Here is a 21,817-nt window from a genome sequence, read left to right as displayed (position 1 = left end):
TCTTTTTTTGAGATGGAGTCTCGCTCTGTTACCCAGGCTGGAGTGCAGTAGTGCAATCTCGGCTCACTGCAGCCTCTGCCTCCCAGGTTCAAGCAGTTGTTTGCCTCAGCCTGCCAAGTAGCTGGGATTACAGGCACCTGCCACCACGCCCGGCTACTTTTTTGTGTTTTTGGTAGAGATGGGGTTTCATCATCTTGGCCAGGCTGGTCTTGAACTCCTGACCTTGTGATCCACCCACCTTGGCCTCCCAAAGTGCTGGGATTACTGGCATGAGCCACTGCGCCCGGCCAGAATTGATAATTTAACCGGTTATTTTCTGTCTAGAAAACAATGTATACCTTTGTAAAAGTTTTCTTTTAATTATTTTTACCTTATACAAATGAAATTAAATTCATACTCTTCTCCTAAACATAGTAGACTGAACAAAAGTGCTTGGTAATTTACTTGATGATTGTTGCGGGAAGTCAGGGACCCCGAACAGAGGGACCTGCTGGAGCCACAGCAGAGGAATATAAATTGTGAAGATTTCATGGACATTTATCAGTTCCCAAATAATACTTTTACAATTTCTTTTACCTGTCTTACTTTAATCTCTTAATCCTGTTTTCTTCGTAAGCTGAGGATGTACGTCACCTCAGGACCACTATGACAATTGTGTGAACTGTACAAATTGATTATAAAATGTGTGTTTGAACAAAATGAAATCAGTGCACCTTGAAAAAGAACAGAATAACAGCGATTTTTAGGGGAAAAGGGAAGACAACCATAAGGTCTGACTGCCTGCAGGGTCAGGCAAAAAGAGCCATATTTTTCTTCTTGCAGAGAACCTATAAACAGACGTGCAAATAGGGAAGATATCACTAAATTCTTTTCCTAGCAAGGAATATTGATATTAATACTCTCAGAAAGGAATTCATTCTTGGGGGGAGGTCTATAAATGCCACTCTGGGAATGTCTGTCCTATGTGGTTGAGATAAGGACTGAGATATGCCCTGGTCTCCTGCAGTACCCTCAGGCTTACTAGGATTGGGAAACTCCGCCTGGTAAATTTTTGGTCAGACCGGTTCTCTGCTCTTGAACCTTGTTTCTTCTGTTAAGATGTTTATCAAGACAATATGTGCACCTCTGAACATAGATAACAGGAGTTCTGCCTCTTGCCTTCAGAAGGATGTGATCTTTGTTCTGCTTTTTGCCCTTTGAAGCATGTGATCTTTGTGACCTACTCCCTGTTCATACACCCCCTCCCCTTTTGAAATCCTTAATAAAAACCTGCTGGTTTTGAGACTCTGGTGGGCATCACAGTCCTACTGATATGTGATGTCACCCCCGGTGGCCCAGCTGTAAAATTCCTCTCTTTGTACTCTTCCTCTTTATTTCTCAGCGAGCCAACACTTACGGAAAATAGAAAGAACCTATGTTGAAATATTGGGGGCAGATTCCCTGATAGATGATGTGATATTATTATTTTTATTTAATATACCAATAGATCCTTTTTCCCCTCTAACATTTATTTAATACTTATTTTAAGCTAGGCACTGCTCTAGGCATGATATTGATATAGTCATTTACTAAATAGTCTCAGGCTGCAGTGTTTTGAATTCTTGACTGAATTGAGCATAATGTTAAGAACACGAATTCAGGAACCAGACTGTTAAAATTTGAATGCTGGCTCTACTGCTAACATGACACGTGACCATATACCATAATACTGGTAAACACCTGAAAGAATAGTGACTTTTTAATACCAATAAAGTTATTTCTTCAGTTGTCCCCTAAATGTCTATAACCCTTCTTTGCCTCCATTTTTGCATCTGTATGTGGGGTCAATAATGTAACCTACCTCACAGGGATTGTTATAAGGATTAAAAAGAACACATAAAATGTTTGAAATAGTGACCCACACATAGTTGCTATGTAAAGACATTACCTCTGCTAGGAACACTGTTATTACTGTGACTTCACAGTGCTGTCAGCCAGCTTGCCCCATCTCCTCTTTAAATTAATCTAGGAAAAGACAACCAAACTGGTTACAACTAAGGGTAAAATGAGAGTAAATTGACTATATGAAGCCTGAGATTTCCCACCAAGAAAATATGTTGTGTATGCCTTGGCATTACATTTTGGCTGCTGAGAACTTTTGTGTCTTAGACAAGCCTTTAATAGGCCATGCTTATAAATGAATCTTGAATAAGAAAAAGTATGAAGTAAAGTTTATTTTAATAAATAGGACTTGTTTTTTAGGGAAAGAGATCTTGAAGAAGCTCTGGAAGCAGGAGGTTGTGATCTTGAAACTTTGAGAAATATAATTCAAGGAAGACCACTGCCTGCTGATCTGAGGGCCAAAGTTTGGAAGGTAACTGGAAACTAAAATGAATAAAATGTAATCACTGAAGAATAATATATTGAAAAGTTTGTTGCCTCAGCTGTCTTAGTTGCAGAAAACTTTATTATTTTATGAGCATGCCGCATCTAGAAGATTTATCAAACAGTAGCTTATTAAAATGTGTGTTTCTGTAGTGTTTGGTATATTTAACAATAATGGTTTAGATTTTGGAATGTAATATATGCTTTTGTAACCATTAGAAATGATGTTTATGGGGCCAGGCGCAATGGCTCATGCTCTAATCCCAACACTTTGGGAGGCTGAGGCGGGCGGATCCCCTAAGGTCAGGAGTTCAAGACCCTCCTGGCCAACGTGATGAAACCCCATCTCTACGAAGAGGCTGAGGCAGGAGAATCGCTTGAACCCAGGAGGTGAGGCTACAGTGAGCTGAGATAGCGCCACTGCCCTCCAGCCTGAGTGACAAAGTGAGACTCCATCTCAAAACAAACAAATGAAAAGAAGTGGTATTTATGAAAATTGTTTCGTGAAACAGGATACAATCAGTGAGTAAAATAGGATGTATATTTGCAGATACAGAATGCTCATAGCAATGTTAAAAAAAAGAAAGAAAGAAAGTATGCCTCTGGCTGTTGGGGTTATAGGAAATTTTCCCTTTGTTTTCCTCTGTTCAGCTATTCACCAGTGCATGTGTATTATTATTTTTTAAAATTTTGAATTAAGATGTTATGATTACAAAAGAAATACATGTATCTGTGGAAATATGTACGACATAACAACCACAAAGGATAAAATAAAAATCTGTTATCTACCACCTATAGGTAAAACATGTAAGGTCTTGATGCTTACTTACCCTTTTACCTTTTTGTCCTATGCATATATGTAACAGAAATGGAATTAAAACTGTACATAGCATTCTGAGCATTTTATTATAGAAGTTTAAGTACATGCAAAAGCATAGAACTTGTATAATGAACTCCCATGTGCCCATAACCCAACTTTAACTGGTATCAACATTTAGAACAATGTTTGATTAGTATCCTCATCCTTTCCTCCACACCCAACTCACTGGACTGTTTTAAAGCAAATCCTTGCTAGCATACTAAAAGTCTGAAACATTTAAAAGAATGGTAATTCCTGGCCGGGTACAGTGGCTCACGCCTGTAATCCCAGCACTTTGGGAGGCTGAGGCGGGTGGATCACCTGAGGTTAGGAGTTTGAGACCAGCCTGGCCAACATGGTGAATCCCCATCTCTACTAAAAATACAACAATGAACTGGGTGTGGTGGCGGGTGCCTGTAGTACCAACTACTTGGGAGACTGAGGCAGGAGAATCGCTTGAACCCGGGAGGCAAAGAGGTTGCAGTGAGCCGAGATCATGCCACTTTGCTCCAGCCTGAGCAACAGAGCGAGGCTCAAAAAAAAAAAAAAAAAAAAAGACTGGTAATTCCTTAACATCATAAGATAATTTCTTTAGTTGTCTCATACATGTGTTTTTATAGGTGATTTGTCTAAATTTGAATTCTAGTAGGCCTACCTGTTGCATTTGGATATGTCACTTAAGATTCTTTAAATCAACACAGTTTATTTTACATTTTTTTAAAAAAACCTTACAAAACAGCAAAAACATTTTCTCAATTTATTAAATATTCTTCTGTGTAATTTTAAAATATACATGCCACAGATGTACTTTTTCTTTGCCAGTACATTCTGTTGTTTTTACATCTAAAAAAAAAGGAAAGATGATTGCTTGTGTAAATTTACATATCTAAATATATAAATATTTTGGGTAATTTATTGTATTCCCTAAATCAACATGAAGAAATATCTAATGTAAGAGGATTTAAAATCATTCTGCTGGATGTGACATGGCTAAATACTCAAATTTGGTGGAGTATGGATACCTTAATTGTAATCTTTGTTATTATTTTTAAATTCAGGCCTTTAATTATTACAACATGTTTTCCAAGAATGAGGACTAACATATGAAGCTAGTCGCTTTTTAAATCTTTCTTCCAGATTGCTCTGAATGTTGCAGGAAAAGGTGATAGTTTGGCATCATGGGATGGTATTTTAGACTTGCCAGAACAGAACACTATTCACAAAGATTGCCTGCAGTTTATGGGTAAGCTTAATAATCATTTTCAAGCAGAGTTAAATTTTGGAAATAATTTTTGGATTGAGGAATCACTCTTCAGAATTATTTTCTTATAATTTCAAAATATGAAAAAGGCTTGTAAATAGCTTTAGAACTTTTCTTTTGAAATTCTTATGAAATATTGTCTATTGATTTTAAGGGAGCCTAGTTTTGACTGGGTGCAATGGCTTACGCCTGTAATCCCAGCACTTTGCGGGGCCGAGGTGGACAAATCACTTGAGGTCAAGAGTTCGAGACCAGCCTGGCCAACATGGCAAAACCCTGTCTCTACTAAAAAATAAAAAAATTAGCCAGGTGTGGGGGTGGGCACCTGTAGTCCCAGCTACTTGGGAGGCTGAGGCAGGAGAATCGCTTGAACACAGCAGGCAAAGGTTGCAGTGAGCTGAGATTGCGCCACTGCACTCCATCCTGGGCACAGAGTGAGACTCTGTCTCAAAGAAACAAGCATGATATCCTAGTTTTTACTGTTTCTTTTGCATTATGTGTTAGATTTTTCATGTACATTTATGGGTTTGTTGTAGTCTTAACTTTGATTTTTGTATAATTGAAGATCTGTATGATTGTATACAGCCCTCAAATTAAAGGGGAGTTTTGTTGCAAAAGTTTATCTGTCAATCATAGTTTGTGGTCTGCTATAGAGAAACTATTATAAATTGTGATTGAATAGGTTTCCAATCACCCACAACATCTATTTCAATTCACAATGTAGATCAATTTAGTTTATTCTTCTTTTAAATTCATCTCTAGTGTTTTGTTGTATTTTTGTTTCTCTTTCCATCATATTTTAGTTAAATTATTGGCTTGATAGGCCTATGTGTGGTAAGCACACCAGAAACATTATTGCTGGTGTGGACAAAAGAAAGAGAATTTGGTAGTGGAGAATGAATTCCTTTCCCTCTTTTTGCCTGAGTTATAGCAACAGCTGCCCATCACGGGGTAGGTGATCATCTGTTTAGAAAACAGTTTTGCTTCCCAGGAATACGGGCTATGCCTATCTTTGCCTATCCCTTTAATTCAGATTGGCCATTCTTATGTTTGACAGGTATTACTAAGTGCTAATGTTTAGTAAATATTGAATTTATAGAAGTCTTCTGTTTCTTTCCCTTCTCTCTCAACGGACTAGGTAAAGAAAACATGCTTAAGTGAAACTGTTATTCTTAATTTTCTTTAAATGACTGTCTTAAAGTTAAAAGACTGTTATAAAGAGTTTTGACTATGTGTTTTCCTTTGGTTTTGGATCTGTGAACCAATGATTGTTAAGTGTAAGGGAAAATATACTTTCATGTAGTTTCACTTTGTCTTTCTCTAAATGCACTAACATAGTATTATATATTTGTAAAGAAGTGTTATGTCCAATAACAGCCTCTATCAGGCCCTGGGTAACTTTATTTTTAACATTTATTTTCTAGACCAGCTTTCAGTGCCAGAGGAGAAGGCAACAGAATTACTTTTGGATATTGAATCTGTAATTACCTTTTATTGTAAATCACGTAACATTAAATATAGCACATCCCTTAGCTGGATACATCTACTCAAACCATTGGTGCATCTTCAACTGCCACGCAGCGATTTATACAACTGCTTTTATGCCATAATGAATAAGTACATTCCCAGGTAAAATATGATTTAGTTATTGTAGTTTTTTAAGTGAATACAGGTCTGGTTTGCCTTGAGCTAAAGTTACTAGATTTACTTTGGCAGTAAAGTAAAAGGTTTAAATAATTTTGAAGGTTGTTTGAGCCATAATTATTATTTTATTTTTGTGGTTATAAACGTTTTTTAAAAGATTCTTTAGTTAACAATGTATACTTCTGAAACAGTGGTTATACTGGGGTTGGAGTTGGGGAGGAAGTGGGGAGATCTAGGTCAAAAGGATACAAAATAGCAAATAGATGTGATGAACAAGTTAAAAGACCTAATATACAATGTGGGGACTCTAGTTAATAATAGTGTGTTATATTGAAGATTTTTGCTAAATAAGTAGATTATAGCTGCTTTTGCCACAGAGGGGAAAGTGGGAATGTGAGATGATAGGTACATTATTTTGTTCCACAGTAGTAACCATTTACCATGTATGTGTTTTTTATAACATGCTGTATTATACACAGAAATTTACTTTTAAAAAAGAATTTAAAAATTAAAAATTTCTAGAGTTTATATATATAATTCTTCCAGTTTATTTGGTGGTATTCCTATTTTAATTTATTTGCCTATAAAATGAAAACGTTACAGTGTCCAAGTGAAAAGTAAAATTTTTGGAGTGCTACCTTATTGAGCTTGGAAGGAAATCCTAGAAATCTAGGCATTGAACAAGTAAATTGAAGTATGCTGAATATTAGAAAGGTGAAATATAGAGTGCTATGGGGGTGTATAATTTGGGCGACCTAACTTACCCTGGAGGTCAGGGGTGGCTTTCCCGTGGTAAGTGGCATTTAAGTTGAGACCAGACAGATGTGCAGGTGGTTGTGATGGGGATTGTAGTGGGGGTCATGGTGGCTCATGAGGCCAGAAAGAATTGTTGTAGTTCCTAGTGCGATGGATCAGATAGTTAGAATTTTAGTCCCAAAAGAAACTTTAAACGTAGTCTAGACTAGTGGCTTGGCTGTACAACCTTGAATGCGCATTAGAACTATTGGGGGAACTCTTAAAAATCCTAATGACTATTTGCATACATGAGTAATTAAATCAAAATCTCTTGATGATGGGACCTTGGCATCAGTTTGTTCAGAGCTAACTAATTTCAGCATGTAGCCAAGGTAGAGAACCACTAATCTGGACCTTGTTAGTTAACTGACTCTTATTTTTTACTACTTTCTATGTGATATCACACTGTACGAGGTATAAGTGTTTTGTATGGTTCTCTACCCTGGTTGCTTGTTAGAATCAACTGAGGCACTTTTTCTTTTTTTAAATAACTACTTTATTGAGATATTTACATTGCTTAAAATTCACCATTTTAATGTGTACAATTCACTGGTTTTAATTATAGTCACAGAGTTGTACAGCCATAACCACAACCAATTTTAGAACATTTTATCACCCCAGAAAGAAGGCCCATACCCATTAGTAGTCAACTCTCCACTTTCCCCCAAAATGGGAATGATCGGTGTGATTCTCTATATAAGGAATCGTACCTTATATGTTTTTTGTAACTGCCTTTAATGTTTAGCAGTATGTTTTCTAGATCCATATTGTACCATATCATATTTCATTTTTTTGCCAAATAATTTTTTATTGTATGCATATACCACATTTTATTTACCTGTTCATCAGTTGATGGATATTTGGATTGTTTTCACTTTTTTACTGTTAGGAGTATGAAGCTGTGAACATTCACATACAAGTTTTTGTGTCGATGTGTATTTTCACTTTTCTGGGATATGTGCTTACAAGGGGAATTGCTGGACCGTATAGTAATTATATTTAACCTTTTCTGGAATTGCCGGATTTTTCCATAGCAGCTGCATCATATGTTCTCACCAACAGTCTGGAGATCCCAGTTTCTCCACATAGTCGTGAACGTTTGTCTTTTTGATTATAGTCCATCCTAGTGAGTGTGAAGTGATATCTCATTATGGTTGTTGACTTGCATTTCCCTAATGGCTAATGATGCTGAGCATCTTTTTATGTGTTTATTGGCAATTTGTATTTTTTCTTTGGAGAAATGACTTTTCACCCAAAGTACTTTTAAAACATACTGGTCCCTAGAGTTTTTTTTTTTGTTTTTGTTTTTGTTTTTCCCCAATAAATATTTTGTACTTCTATTTTTCGCCAATAAGCCTTTAGAGTTTCAAATATAAGTGGACTGCAAAGAGTGTAGGTATAGATAGTTTTAAATTTCCCCAGGTGATTCTGATGTGTATCAGGATGGAGAATCTCTGTGCTACTTGAAGCCATACTGCTTTATGTAAAGAAAACAGACATAAAGATACCAGAAACCAAGGCTACGGTCATGACAGAGCCAAGACTTGAATTCATATTTAGGGATCATTCTGTTGTGCTAGGTCTCTCAACTGCCTATATTTTAGCACTTCTCATGGCCACCTCTTGCTCTAACAGAGCTAGCAATAGCAAGATACAAGATGTCCCAGCTTTGCCTCTAGAGAATGGTGGTGATGGTAGTTAGGACTAGAGGGGAAAGACTTTTGCATTGTGCTTTGTAACATACTGTTGTCAGGTTCTCTAGTTATTGCTTCTATGACTTCCATATGGAACAGCCCTCCAGCCAGGGTCAGCATTAATAGCCCTGGAAAGAACCCTGAGCCCCACAGAATGCTGCTAGAACTCCATTTTAACATATCTTCTTCTTTTTTTTTTTTTTTTTTTTAAGACAGAGTCTCACTTTGTTGTCCAAGCTGGAGCGCAGTGGCACAATCTCAGCCCACTGCAATCTCTGCCTCCTGGATTCAAGCGATTCTCATACCTCAGCCTCCTGAGTAGCTGGAATCACAGGCGTGTGCCACTACACCCGGCTAATTTTTGTGTTTTTAGTAGAGATGGGATTTCACCATTGGCCAGGCTGGTCTCGAACTTCTGACCTCAAGGGATCCGCCCAACTTGGCCTCCTAAAGTGCTGGGATTACAGGTGTGAGCCACCACTCCCGACCTAACATATCTTCTTCTTTTTTTTATTTATTTATTTAGACGGAGTCTTGCTCTGTTGCCAGGCTGGCGTGCAGTGGCGTGATCTTGATTTACTGCAACCTCAGCCTCCCGGGTTCAAGCGATTCTCCTGCTTCAGCCCTCAAGTAGCTGGAATCACAGGCATGTGATTCCACCACACCCGACTAATTTTTGTATTTTTAGTAGAGGTGGGGTTTTACCATTTGCCAAACTGGTCTCAAACTTCTGACCTCAAGTGATCTGCCCGCCACGGCCTCCCAAAGTGCTGAGATTACAGGCGCGAGCCACGGCACCCAGCCTTTTTTTCTTCTTTTTTTTGAGATAGGGTCTCACTCTGTCATCCAGACTGGAGTGCAGTGGCGCAATCTCGACTCACTGCAACCTCCATCTCTTAGGCTCAAGCAATTCTCCTGCTTCAGCCTCCCAAGTATCTGGGTTTACAGGTGCGTGCCACTATCGCCTGGCTAATTTTTGCATTTTTAGTAGAGAGTGGGTTTTACTACTACCATATCTTCTTATTACAGATTCACATATAAGATGGCAGAATCCCATCAAGCACAGTGCCTTGTAGTTGAGAGCAGCTTTGCAGTGTACAGCTGTTAAATGAATAGATGCTGTTGCAATGACTGACTCCCAGAGATTCCCCACTTTTTCGGAAGACAAGATCATGAACTAGGCAATTGTTTCTATAGTGTATGCCCCTACTCACTGTGTATTCTGCCTTAGCATTCTTTTGCCTTGTATTTATACAGTAGGATAAGTATTAAGACTAAGGAGGAGGTAATCTTGCCAGTATGAATCTAGTTCTGTGTCTGGGCACCTGAATTGCCAGCCTGGGGCCTTCTCTGTAAAACTTCCTTCCACCTGCAGTATCAGAAAGTGATAGATTGAGAGTCATACAAATCCTGTCATTGACTTCACATCTTAGATTTTAGAAATTATTTTTTATTCCCTTTAAATTACATTGTAAGACTTTTTTTTTTTTTTTTGCTTTTTTGATACAAGATCTTCCTGTGTTGTCCAGGCTGGTCTTGAAAACCTGGTCTCAAGTGATCTTCCCTCCTCAGCCTCCTGAGTAGCTGGGACTATACGTTCATGCCACTCTGCCCTGCTTAAAACACTCTTTATTGGCCGGGCACGGTGGCTCACGCCTGTAATCCCAGCACTTTGGGAGGCCGAGGCGGGCAGATCATGAGGTCAGGAGATCAAAACCATCCTGGCTAACACAGGGAAACCCCATCTCTACTAAAAGTACAAAAAATTAGCCAGACGTGGTGGCAGGCACCTGTAGTCCCAGCTACTCGGGAGGCTGAAGCAGGAGAATGGCGTGAACCCGGGAGGCAAAGCTTGCAGTGAGCCGAGATTGCACCACTGCACTCCAGTCTGGATGACAGAGTGAGACTCTGTCTCAAAAAAGAAAAAAAAAAACACTTCTTATTAATACTGTCATGTTAAAACTGTGAGGCCACTGCACTCCAGCCTGGATGACAGAGTGACACTCTGTCTCAGAAAAGAAAAAAAAAGAAAAAACACTCCTTATTAGTGCTGTCATGTTAAAAGTGTGAGGCCACTGCCCTCCAGCCTGGGCGACAGAACAAGATTCTGTCTAAAAAAAGAAAAAAAAGAAAAGAAAAAAACACTCTTTATTAATGCTGTCATGTTAAAACTGTGAGGCCAGGTGCAGTGACTCACACCTGTAATCCCAGCACTTTGGGAGGCCAGGACAGGCAGATCAGTTGGCCCCAGGTGTTTGAGACCAGCTGAGGCAACATAGTGAGACCCTGACTCTACAAAAAAATTTTTTTAATTAGCCAGGCATGGGGGTGTGCACCTGTAGTCCCAGCTACTCAGGAGGCTGAGGTGGGAGGATCACCTGAGCCCAGGGAGGTCGAGGCTGAAGTGAGCCATGATCCTGCCACTGCACTCCAGCCTGGGCAACAGTGAGACCCTGTCTTAAAAAAAAAAATTAAAAAATATTTTAAAACTGTGTCATTCATTTCATTGACTTTTTTACATGAGGCCTTTTACTTCATTTTCTTTACGGTTTGCTTTTTTAGAGATGGTACCCCTACAAAAATACCACTTGTTGAAATATCAACTTAGATATGGAAGGGGGCAGTATGGCATAATGACTTAATGTCTAGTTTCTGTGTACAAGTCTTAGCTCCATCACTTCATAGCTATTTTACCTTCAGTGAGCTGAAGTGAGCTATTTTACCTTCAGATGAGCCTCAGTTTTCTCATCTGTAAATTGGGTGTAGATTTCATAGGTTTGTTTGATAAAATGTAAGATAAAATGAAATAACTTTGTAAAATGCTTATTACTTTGTCTGGCACATGGTATTTCCTCAATAAATAGTTGACTTTTATTATGATGACCTGTGCTTTGACCTGTTTATAAGTTTTTGCTGATTCATTAGATACATTCTCGCCTCCTTCCCTTGTAATAGTAGAATGTATTTCAGTACAAAAGCTGAATGGAGTAAATTTATAGAACTGAGGAATTAGTGAAGCGTACTGGTCTAAATGAAGATTGAGTTAGTCAGCACCTTGTTAACAGTAACACCATACTTTAACCAAACTGTCTGGAAGTAACTGTGTTTGCAGTATTGCTTTTTGTTTTTAACTGTATGAGTTAAAAAATAACTACCTCTGGCCCAGTGTGGTGGCTCATGCCTATAATCCCAGCAATTTGGGAGGCCAAGGAGGGAGGATTGCTTGAGCCCAGGAGTTCGAGACCAGCCTGGGCAACATGAAGAAACCCTGTCTCTACCAAAAATACAAAAATCGACTGGGCATGGTGGCATGTACCTGTAGTCCTAGCTGCTTGGGAGGCTGAGGTGGGAGGGTGCTTTGAGCCCAGGAGGCAAAGAGGTTGCAGTGAGCTGAGATCACGCCATTGCACTCCAACCTGAGCAACAGAGCCAGACCCTGTCTTAAAAAAACAAACAAAAAACTCCCCCAAAAAACATGTAATTATCTCCCTATATCCAGTAAGATCCATTACCAAAAATCTAGTATCTTTTAAGGGATTTTTTCCGTGAAGTATTCTGTTTGCGTTATGACAAACATGGACACAAGAAAATGAACTAATGTGAATGTAATAGCATCTTAACAAATCCTCTGGGCTTGAAAGATTTTCTAAGAGTGCTACTTATGTGGGAGTTAGAAGATAAGGCTTCTGAATTCGAGATCAGGGACTGAGTATGGAAGGAGGAAGTCACTGTACTTCCTGAGGAGTGAGCCTAGTTCGTAGACCACATCTGGACCTGCTCCAAGGGTTTGTCATCTCTCAGCTCAGATGCTTGGGTGCCTGGGTAGAGGGACAGTACTTTTCAGATCAAGGCTGTGAGTGGCTACTGTGACCTGGGGCCGAGGAGTCTTCTTAGAGCTGAGCAGGCTGAGATGCTTCCCGAGCTGATGACTAGAAACTAGGAAATCCATGACCCGAAGTGCATCTGTAGGTGCTTTGTGATTATTTCTCACTTTTATTTTAGGTTTAGGGGTACATGTGCAGATTTGTTATATCGGTAAATTGGGTGTTACGGGGATCTGGTGTACAGATTCGTTCACCACCCAGGCAATAAGTAGAGTACTCTCTTTCTACTTTTGAAGTCTCTGGCAGGAAAATGTGGTATTTGTTTTTAAAAAGGCTTGAGATAAAAATGTTAATGGCCATGTTTGGTGCCTTGTACTTTAAAACAATATTCAGATTCATTTTCTCCATTTTGCTCTCACAATAACCCTTTGAAGTAGGACAGTTATTGAACAAGATGAGTATTTTGGCACCTTCTGGAATTTGCTCTGAGGAGTTGGTACTTGGGCCACTTCAACAATTTTTAAGGCCACTATTTCTAAAATGTTCACCTGCCCATTTCAGACTTGTACCTTTGCTAAAGGACATTTCTAATTGAGTATATAAACTGTGATGCTAACCTGAAGCCTAGATTTTAGAATTTCCTCTTTTTTGGCAGAGAAGAAAGGACTCTCCAGATCTCCTTTTGGGATCCCAGCCTTACCAAATAACTTAAATTTGTTTTCCGTGATCCCTGTAGTTCTCTCACTTGAGTGCTGCCTGGGTTCACCTGTGAGACTCTCCCTAGAGTAGCTTTAGACCTACTGTTTCTACAACTTTTGTCAAGTCAGGGACATTGAAAAAGGTGTTAGCAAAAGACCTCTGCCTGCTACTGTCAAGTGGGCTTCCAGTAAATGCTGTGGAGGGTATAGCAGGAAGACTGGTTACTGATGTGATTATTTCTGATCTATTAATGCAAAAAAATTTTGCTTCTTGTCTTCTAGGGATTGTTCCCAGAAAGGGAGACCATTTCATCTCTTCAGGTTGCTCATCCAATACCATGAGCCTGAGCTTTGTTCTTATCTTGATACAAAGAAAATTACTCCAGACTCCTATGCACTCAACTGGGTAATAAAGTGAAAGTAGGAACATTTAATGAAAAATAGATTTCTATAAAGCTATACTTAGGTGGGTTTTTTTTCAAGGAAGAGAAAGAAAAGTGCTAATTATAGATCATTACTGTTTAAACCAAAGGGGTAAAATTATTGGCATTTAAAAATAACTTTTTTTGCTTTTCAGTTGTGTTCAGATTATTTGATATGAAGTTTACTTTTATTGTTTTACATGTATTTATAAATGTAACTAATATTACAGCTAATTACAAGTAAATATTACAACTATTTACATATATAATAAAAATGAATATATACATGTAATATATGATACATATATCAGTTCAATTGAGAACTTTGTTTAAATTGTTGATGGTGTGTATAAGAATTTGTATACAGTCACGAGGAAAATAACTTAAGGTTATCAAATGGTTAATATAAAAGAATATAAAGTATAATTCAGCACTCTATCATTCTGTATTTGTATTTTCAATGGGAAGTCTTACTTTAGGTCAGTGGTCCTCAAACCTTTTGGTGTCAGGACCCTTTACACTCTTAAAATTTGTTGATAATCCATATGGATTATGTTGAGAAGAAGTTAAAACTAGACTAGGTGCAGTGGCTCATGCCTGTAATACCAGCACTTTGGGAGGCTAAGGAAGGCGGTCACTTGACGTCAGAAGTTTGAGACCAGACTGGCCAACATGGCGAAACCCCATCTCTACTAAAAATACAAAAATTAGTCGGGTGTGGTGGCGTGTGCCTGTATTCCCAGCTACTCGGGAGGCTGAGGCAGGAGAATCACTTGAATCCGGGAGGCGGAGCTTGAAGTGAGCCGAGATTGCACCATTGCACTCTGGCTTGAGCAAAAGAGTAAGACTCTGTCTCAAAAAAAAAAAAAAAAAGGCCGGGCACGGTGGCTCAAGCCTGTAATCCCAGCACTTTGGGAGGCCGAGACGGGCGGATCACGAGGTCAGGAGATCGAGACCATCCTGGCTAACACGGTGAAACCCCGTCTCTACTAAAAATACAAAAAAGTAGCCGGGCGAGGTGGCGGGCGCCTGTAGTCCCAGCTACTCGGGAGGCTGAGGCAGGAGAATGGCGTAAACCCGGGAGGCAGAGCTTGCAGTGAGCTGAGATCCGGCCACTGCACCCCAGCCTGGGCGACAGAGCAAGACTCCGTCTCAAAAAAAAAAAAAAAAAATTTAAGGAATTTTAAATGTTTATTAATGTATTTAAAAGTAATTATAAATTTATTACATGTTGATATAAATAGCCTTTTTAAAATAAAAAACAACTATTTTCCAAAAGAAAATCAGAGTAGTGGCATTGTTTTATATTTTTGCAAATCTCATTAATGTTTGGCTACATCAAAGATGGATTATCATATCTGCTTTTTTTTTTTCTTCTTCTTCTTCTTTTTTTTTTTTTTTTGAGATGGAGTTTTGCTCTTGTCGCCCAGGCTGGAGTACAGTGGCGCAATCTTGGCTCACTGCAACCTCCACCTCCCGGGTTCAAGCAATTCGTCTGCCTCAGCCTCCCAAGTAGTTTGGATTACAGGTGCCCACCATCATGTCCGGCTAATTGTTGTAATTTTAGTAGAAAGAGGGTTTCACCATGATGGCCAGGCTGGTCTCAAACTCCTAACCTCAGGTGATCCGCTTGCTTCAGCCTCCCAAAGTGTTGGGATTACAGGCGTGAGGCCACAACACCTGGCCCATATCTGCTTCTTTATTCAATCTGTGTTAATATCACATATCATGTAGCCATTGGAAAATTCTGTTGTTCATTTTTGAGGGAATAAATATGAAAAAGGCAGGTAAATTCTACATATTTTTGTAACAATAGTTTTGACCTTACAGATCCTTTGTAAAGAATCTTGGGGACTTCTAGGAGGTCCCCAGACCACACTTTGAGAACTGCTCTTCTGGTTAGCTTGAAGATCTTTCTAAAACAATGATTATTGGGTGCTAGGAGACTATATATTCATATTGTTTTATTATGTATTGCTTAACTTTTCTTCAGGAAGAATCCCATTTCTTCTGGTTATTAACTGTGTGATCTAAGACAGCCTCTGAGCTTCAATTCCTCATCTGCAAAGTGGAAATAATAATAGTACTATACCTACTTCAGAGGATGATAGGATGAGTTAACAATCAGGAAATGGGTAATTGGAGAATTCTAACTGGTTTCACCTCTGGGCTCATTAAATCTCAAACCTCAGTAGCCTGTTCTTTAATTCCCTCTTGGCCACAGTCTTGTCACTTTTTTTTTTTTTTTTTTTTTGAGATGAGGTCTTGCTCTGGTGTCTCAGTCTGCAGGGCAGTGGCACAGTCTTGGCTCACTGCAAGCTCCACCTTCTGGGCTCAAGTGGTTCTCCCACCTCAGCCTCCTGAGTAGCTGGGACTACAGGCATATGCCACCACACTTGGCTAATGTTTTAATTTTTTTGTAGAGACAGAGTCTCACTGTATTGCCTGAGCTGATCTCGATCTCCTGGGCTCAAGCAATCCTCCCGCCCAGGCCCCAAAGTGCTGGGATTACAGGTGTGAGCCAAGCCTAGTCTTACCACTTTGAGTTAAAATGAATAAATACCTATAAAACTGTAGCTTCTCTGAGATTCATATGTTGCCACTGAATCTACTTTTATGTTTAAGAAGTGAACTATTTCTCTTAAGCATTTTAATAATTAATAGGGGTCTCTCTGCCTAGGAAATGCCATTTCTGATGCCAGAGCTCTGAATTAGTGCTGGTAGCTGGAGGTTTGAACTGAGTGGTTTCTCTTCAGCTGATATGCCAGATAGTTTATTCTTGCTACTAGTATCATGTTGATGAAATAGAATTTGTTAAATATCAGGAGATGAAACAAAGAGTAATTCCTAAACCACTGTGAGCAATGCAGTGGTAGCTTTAGTTGAGCTAAGTGAGCTTAAAGATGACTGTATTTTGCTATTCTGTTTGTATGTACCTCTTCTAATCTGTGTTTGTAATCGTAATTTTGAAAGCAACCACAAAAAACATTAGTAGCATTACGTATTTTAAAAGGCTTGTGGTCAAGTGTGATGGCAATGACATAGGCTGTGGAGTCTCAGGCTTTTTTGTATTCCCAGCACCACTCACTAGCTCTGTGAGCTTGAGAAAGTAATCCAACTTCCTCACCTGAAAAAAATGGGGAGTAATTGAAATCTACTTTCTCACCTGCAAAATGGGAAGAAATGTGTTTACTTTCCAGGCCTGTTGTGAGAATTTAAGTAAGAGATATTTTTAATGACATGTGATAATAGTTTAGTATTAGTTTAGTATTGCACAAAGAGTGCACTAAATATATGTGTTCCCGTTAATTCTCTTTAGCTATTAAAAATGTTTTAAATTTAAACCTGTAGATGGAATTATTTCTGTATCTAATGAAAGTTGAATGATCTAAAAATATTACTTCATGCAACTTAAAACACAATTGGGTTGTAGAGATGCTTATAAATTAACTCTTAGCTCCTGAAATATATCAAAGGATATGAATGTTGTTTATTTTATTTATTTATTTTTTTGAGACAGAGTCTCACTCTGTCACCCAGGCTGGAGTGCAGTGGTGAGATCTCATCTCACTGCAACCTCTGCCTCCCAGGTTCAAGTGATTCTCCTGCCTCAGCCTCCCGAGTAGTTGGGACTACAAACACGCACCACCATGCCTGGCTAATTTTCGTATTTTTAGTAGAGACGGGGTTTCACTATGTTGGCCAGGTTGGTCTCAAATTCCTGACCTCGGGTGATCCACCCACCTCAGCCTCCTGAAATGCTGGGATTACAGGTGTGAGCCACTGTGCCCAGCCTAATCTCTTTCAAGTGATGTACAAGTGAGCTTTGGGAGCAATTCATATTTATATTACGATTAGAGTTTTATTAGCTGCTCTTAAATTACCATGTTTGATCCTCACAATTACCTTGTAATTTAAATACTGTGCTGTTATTATATTGTAATTATTTTAGTTACTCTTATGGAGCTCAGACCATAATTACGTTAGTTATGCTATGGCAAAGATATGTGTGGTTACTTTAGGTATTCTTTTCACAATAGTAGTAGAAGATGGGTAGCAGTATTCCTCTTTTTTACAGAAGTAAAAATGGAAGCTTTAAAGAGGTTGACATGTCCTAAGTCACACAGTTAATAAGTGGCTCCATTGTCCCTTGAATTCACATGTTTTGCCTTTGGATTTCATACACTAAGATTAAGGTACGCATTAAATATCAGGTGCAGATAATTTGATGTAATGTTTCTTATTCATTTGCTTTAATACTTTTAAGAGAACAAGTCACCTCCAGTGGTTTATGTCTCTCATTTCATTTCCTGATTACAGCTTGGAAGTCTTTTTGCATGTTACTGTTCCACTGAAGTCACTCAGGCAATATGGGATGGATATCTACAACAAGCAGATCCATTTTTTATTTATTTCTTAATGTTAATTATCCTTGTTAATGCAAAGTAAGTATCTGGTTGGTTAGTTGTTTTTTTTTCCTCTTAGGGTGCTCTGTTAATATTTAACTCAAATTGATTTGATTCCCTTTTACAGAGAAGTTATTTTAACACAAGAGTCAGACAGCAAAGAAGAAGTTATCCGTAAGTATCATTTTATGTAGCGAAAACATTTCGGGTCTCCTTATCTGTGTAAGTTACTCAGTTTCCTCATTCATAAATTTAGGAGATTAGAAGAGCTCTGAGGCTCCATTCAACTCTCAAATTATATAAACACTCTCCAGGTACAGACCTTGAAGACTATTTTCCTTTATTTTGCCATCTTCATTCATTCCTTCATATTTGTTCACTCTTTCATTGCTTTTCATATACTATTCCTTTGGTTTCACTGTTCAGATAGATCGCCCTCCTCTGTTCCTCCCTACCCATCCTTAATTTACCTTTCAATACTCTGTTTATATGATATTTCAATTGTGAAACCTTGGTTCTCCTTTTGGGTTCTCCCCACCATATTCCCCACATGGAGATAGTTACTTCCTCTCTATATTGCCTGGCACTTTGTGCTATCTGTATAGTAATGTTTATCTTATTATATTGTAATGATTTATTTTTATTTTTTTCATACAAGACAAAGTTCTTTTAAGTCAGTAACTATTTCTTAGATATTTTGTATGTTCAGGGGCCCTGGCACTTCTTCATATATGTTTGTTAAATAAATCATAGAATTCTAATTAAGGTTAATGAATTTTATTTGATTGCCTGACACCATCCTTCACTAACAAGAGATTTACATTAACAGTTTCAGCTCACTTGGAGAAATCCACTTTTCCACAAGACATTGTAAAAGCACCACTGTTGAGACTCTATTTGCATAGTATTTATGAAGATATTTCAGCTCTGATACATAAATAATGTTAATGTTTGCATTTTTCACAAACTACTAAATATTATGTCTATAATCATGTTTCAGAGTTCTTGCAAAATACTCCATCCAGTCTGAATATAGAAGATATAGAAGATCTTTTCTCTCTGGCTCAGTATTATTGCAGCAAAACACCAGCTTCTTTTAGGAAGGTATAAGACAAGAAATGGTCAACTATTTTGTATTTCACCTTTGTACATTGTTTTATTACTTTTTATTCACTTTAGTTAAAATACTCTAGGTTGTCAATTTTTTCTGTTTCTTTATGTGTTGTAGTTTTGTGTGGTTTTTTTTTTCCTCTCCATAAAGACCTTTCCTAGTGGAGGAAGAGACTAGTTAAAAAAGATAGTAGAAAGCATCTTACCTCGGCTGGGCGCGGTGGCTCAAGCCTGTAATCCCAGCACTTTGGGAGGCCGAGACGGGCGGATCACGAGGTCAGGAGATCGAGACCATCCTGGCTAACACGGTGAACCCCGTCTCTACTAAAAATACAAAAAAAACTAGCCGGGCGAGGTGGCGGGTGCCTGTAGTCCCAGCTGCTCGGGAGGCTGAGGCAGGAGAATGGCGTGAACCCGGGAGGCAGAGCTTGCAGTGAGCTGAGATCGGCCACTGCACTCCAGCCTGGGCGACAGTGCGAGACTCCGTCTCAAAAAAAAAAAAAAAGAAAGCATCTTACCTCTCTTCTGATTATTGTTGTTTCTGATCATAAGAAAATTGACTGTGAGATATTTGCTAAATTAGTGTTTTCTTGACTTTAAGAATTATATTACAGGGCTGGGTGCGGCGGCTCACGCCTGTAATCCCAGCACTTTGGGAGGCCAAGGCGGCCGGATCACAAGGTCAGGAGATCGAGACCATCCTGGCTAACACGGTGAAACCCCGTCTTTACTAAAAATACAAAAAATTAGCCAGGCATGGTGGCGGGCACCTGTAGTCCCAGCTACTCAGGAGGCTAAGGCAGGAGAATGGCGTGAACCTGGAAGGCGGAGCTTACAGTGAGCTGAGATCATGCCATTGCACTCCAGCCTGGGCGACAGAGCAAAGACGCTGTCTCAAAAAAAAAAAATTCTATTACAGTAGTAATCCAGTGGAGGAGGTAGAGTTATGCCACTTTTCTCTGGAGTGCAGGCTTGTACAGTCTTAGTGATGCAGAGCTGGCTTATAATGAAAGGTCATTTAGGCCCCATAAAGACTTAGACCCTTAGACCAGACAGATGCTTAATAAAGGACACCAGATTAGAAGTGTGAGTGATGTGAACTCCTGAAAAATGAAACTCTAAGAAGCAAAAGCTAATAGTGGAAGAGGCACAAGTTTTTAAAGCCAGCAGGTTTGTGTGTGACTTCAGGTGCCCATGAGAGCATTATTATCTTTTTTTTTTTTAAAGCATTCTGCCATAATAATTTCTAGTTAGTACTCGTCATGTCACTGAAGTGTCAAGATAAAGTTAAATTATGTTTAGTATACTGTGTTTTAGAAAGCAGGTAAAGGAAATCTTTTATGATCATTTTCCCTTAAAAATAACTAATTTTAAAAGACTTATTTCTAGGGACCAATTTCAACTATTTTAATAATTTTCTTATATAGAACTCTTTAGTTCCTAGCAATGCTGGATAAGTCAGATGGTAGGACAGTAGTTTAAAATACTGAATGAAAAAGACATCTTATTTTTTTTCTCTTTCAAGAGTTGCACCTTTTATTCTTCAGACATAGTGAAACTGTACTAGCAGTTGTGAATTAGAGCAGGCCATGGATCAGTATTTTAACTCATTTATGCAATCGATTCCTGCCACATATTTGCTTTTATTAAGATATGAAAAATTGTAAGTAACCATTTTTAAAATTCAATAGTAACTACAGGTGGTAGTATAGAAAATAGCTATTTAGAATGTGTTATTTTTTTCTTAGTCTTTCATTTTGTGTGAACACTAACAGGGACTTTATGTGACTTTTTTGTAGTTCTTAGCGTATAAAATTTGAGATTAGTATTACGTTTTTAAAAATCACAACTCAAGAATGTTATAATTTTACCTGTTATGGTTTAATTAGAATATTTTTAGGAAGAAATTTTGATTTTTTTTTCATAATGTTTAAAAATTTCCCTTCAAACAGGATAATCACCATCTCTTTGGTAGTACTTTGTTGGGAATTAAGGATGATGATGCAGATCTGAGTCAGGCTCTTTGTCTGGCCATCTCAGTGTCAGAGATCCTTCAAGCGAATCAGCTACAGGGGGTAAGTAAAGGAAACCCAGTTTGTTAGGGGACGGTTCATTTTAAATACAAGGAAACAACTTCCTCCCTGTTCAGTGATTCCCACAAAATCAATTTACTGCAACAAGGTGGCTCTTTTGGCTTTTTGAATGATTGTGTTAAATGTTATGTTCAGAGGGTCATTTTAAAACTTGTCAGCTTGTGTGTTGTTTTAATTGTCTACAATTAATTATTGTTGACATTCTTGACACCAGTTTTTGTAAATCGACATATCTTTTTTCATATTTCAGTAGAGTGACTGAATGTGGCATTGTATAAAATACTTAAAAGGGTGAATTTAGCATTTAACAGTTTCTGGTAGTTTACAGCTAATTGAATTACATGGTTTAGTTCGATACAACTTATAGCAAACGAGAATTGTGAAAATGTAATTTTCTTCATGAAAATCTGATCAGTCAGTTTGATGGTGGTTTTTAATATATGGTCTTTATTACTAGTGGTGCAACAGTTAACCGTGGTGTGTATTTGCAAGGTGTAGTGTATTTCCAAGGTTGAGGTCAGGAAAGGAATGGATGTGGGAAGATAGCCTTTTATGGTAGATCTTTCTTAGTTGGATTTCTTACTGTATCTGTGCTGGTTATTAAGAATTTTCAAAATACAAGCATCTCGCTTTTTTCTTATTCAGAC

The 21,817-nt window shown here is 38.4% G+C and overlaps 1 protein-coding gene across 2 annotated transcripts in view; it reads left to right on the top strand.

Annotated features, from left to right (window-relative positions):
- Positions 1-21,817, top strand: part of TBC1D23 (TBC1 domain family member 23) — a 64,837-nt gene that overhangs the window by 17,018 nt on the left and 26,002 nt on the right. For both annotated transcript variants that reach the window (XM_033211497.1, XM_033211496.1), the window contains exons 2-9: positions 2,242-2,353; positions 4,361-4,466; positions 5,909-6,113; positions 13,422-13,545; positions 17,882-18,006; positions 18,095-18,141; positions 18,968-19,071; positions 21,030-21,152. In XM_033211497.1, coding sequence (XP_033067388.1) covers positions 2,242-2,353; positions 4,361-4,466; positions 5,909-6,113; positions 13,422-13,545; positions 17,882-18,006; positions 18,095-18,141; positions 18,968-19,071; positions 21,030-21,152 — 946 coding nt within the window. The remainder of the gene's footprint in view (positions 1-2,241; positions 2,354-4,360; positions 4,467-5,908; positions 6,114-13,421; positions 13,546-17,881; positions 18,007-18,094; positions 18,142-18,967; positions 19,072-21,029; positions 21,153-21,817) is intronic.

Source organism: Trachypithecus francoisi, unplaced genomic scaffold, assembly GCF_009764315.1.
Source record: "Trachypithecus francoisi isolate TF-2019V2 unplaced genomic scaffold, Tfra_2.0 Lachesis_group0, whole genome shotgun sequence".
Classification (NCBI taxonomy): Eukaryota; Metazoa; Chordata; class Mammalia; order Primates; family Cercopithecidae; genus Trachypithecus; species Trachypithecus francoisi.
The sequence above is the reverse complement of the archived record's forward strand: the minus strand, read 5'-3'. Positions and strand labels throughout refer to the sequence as shown.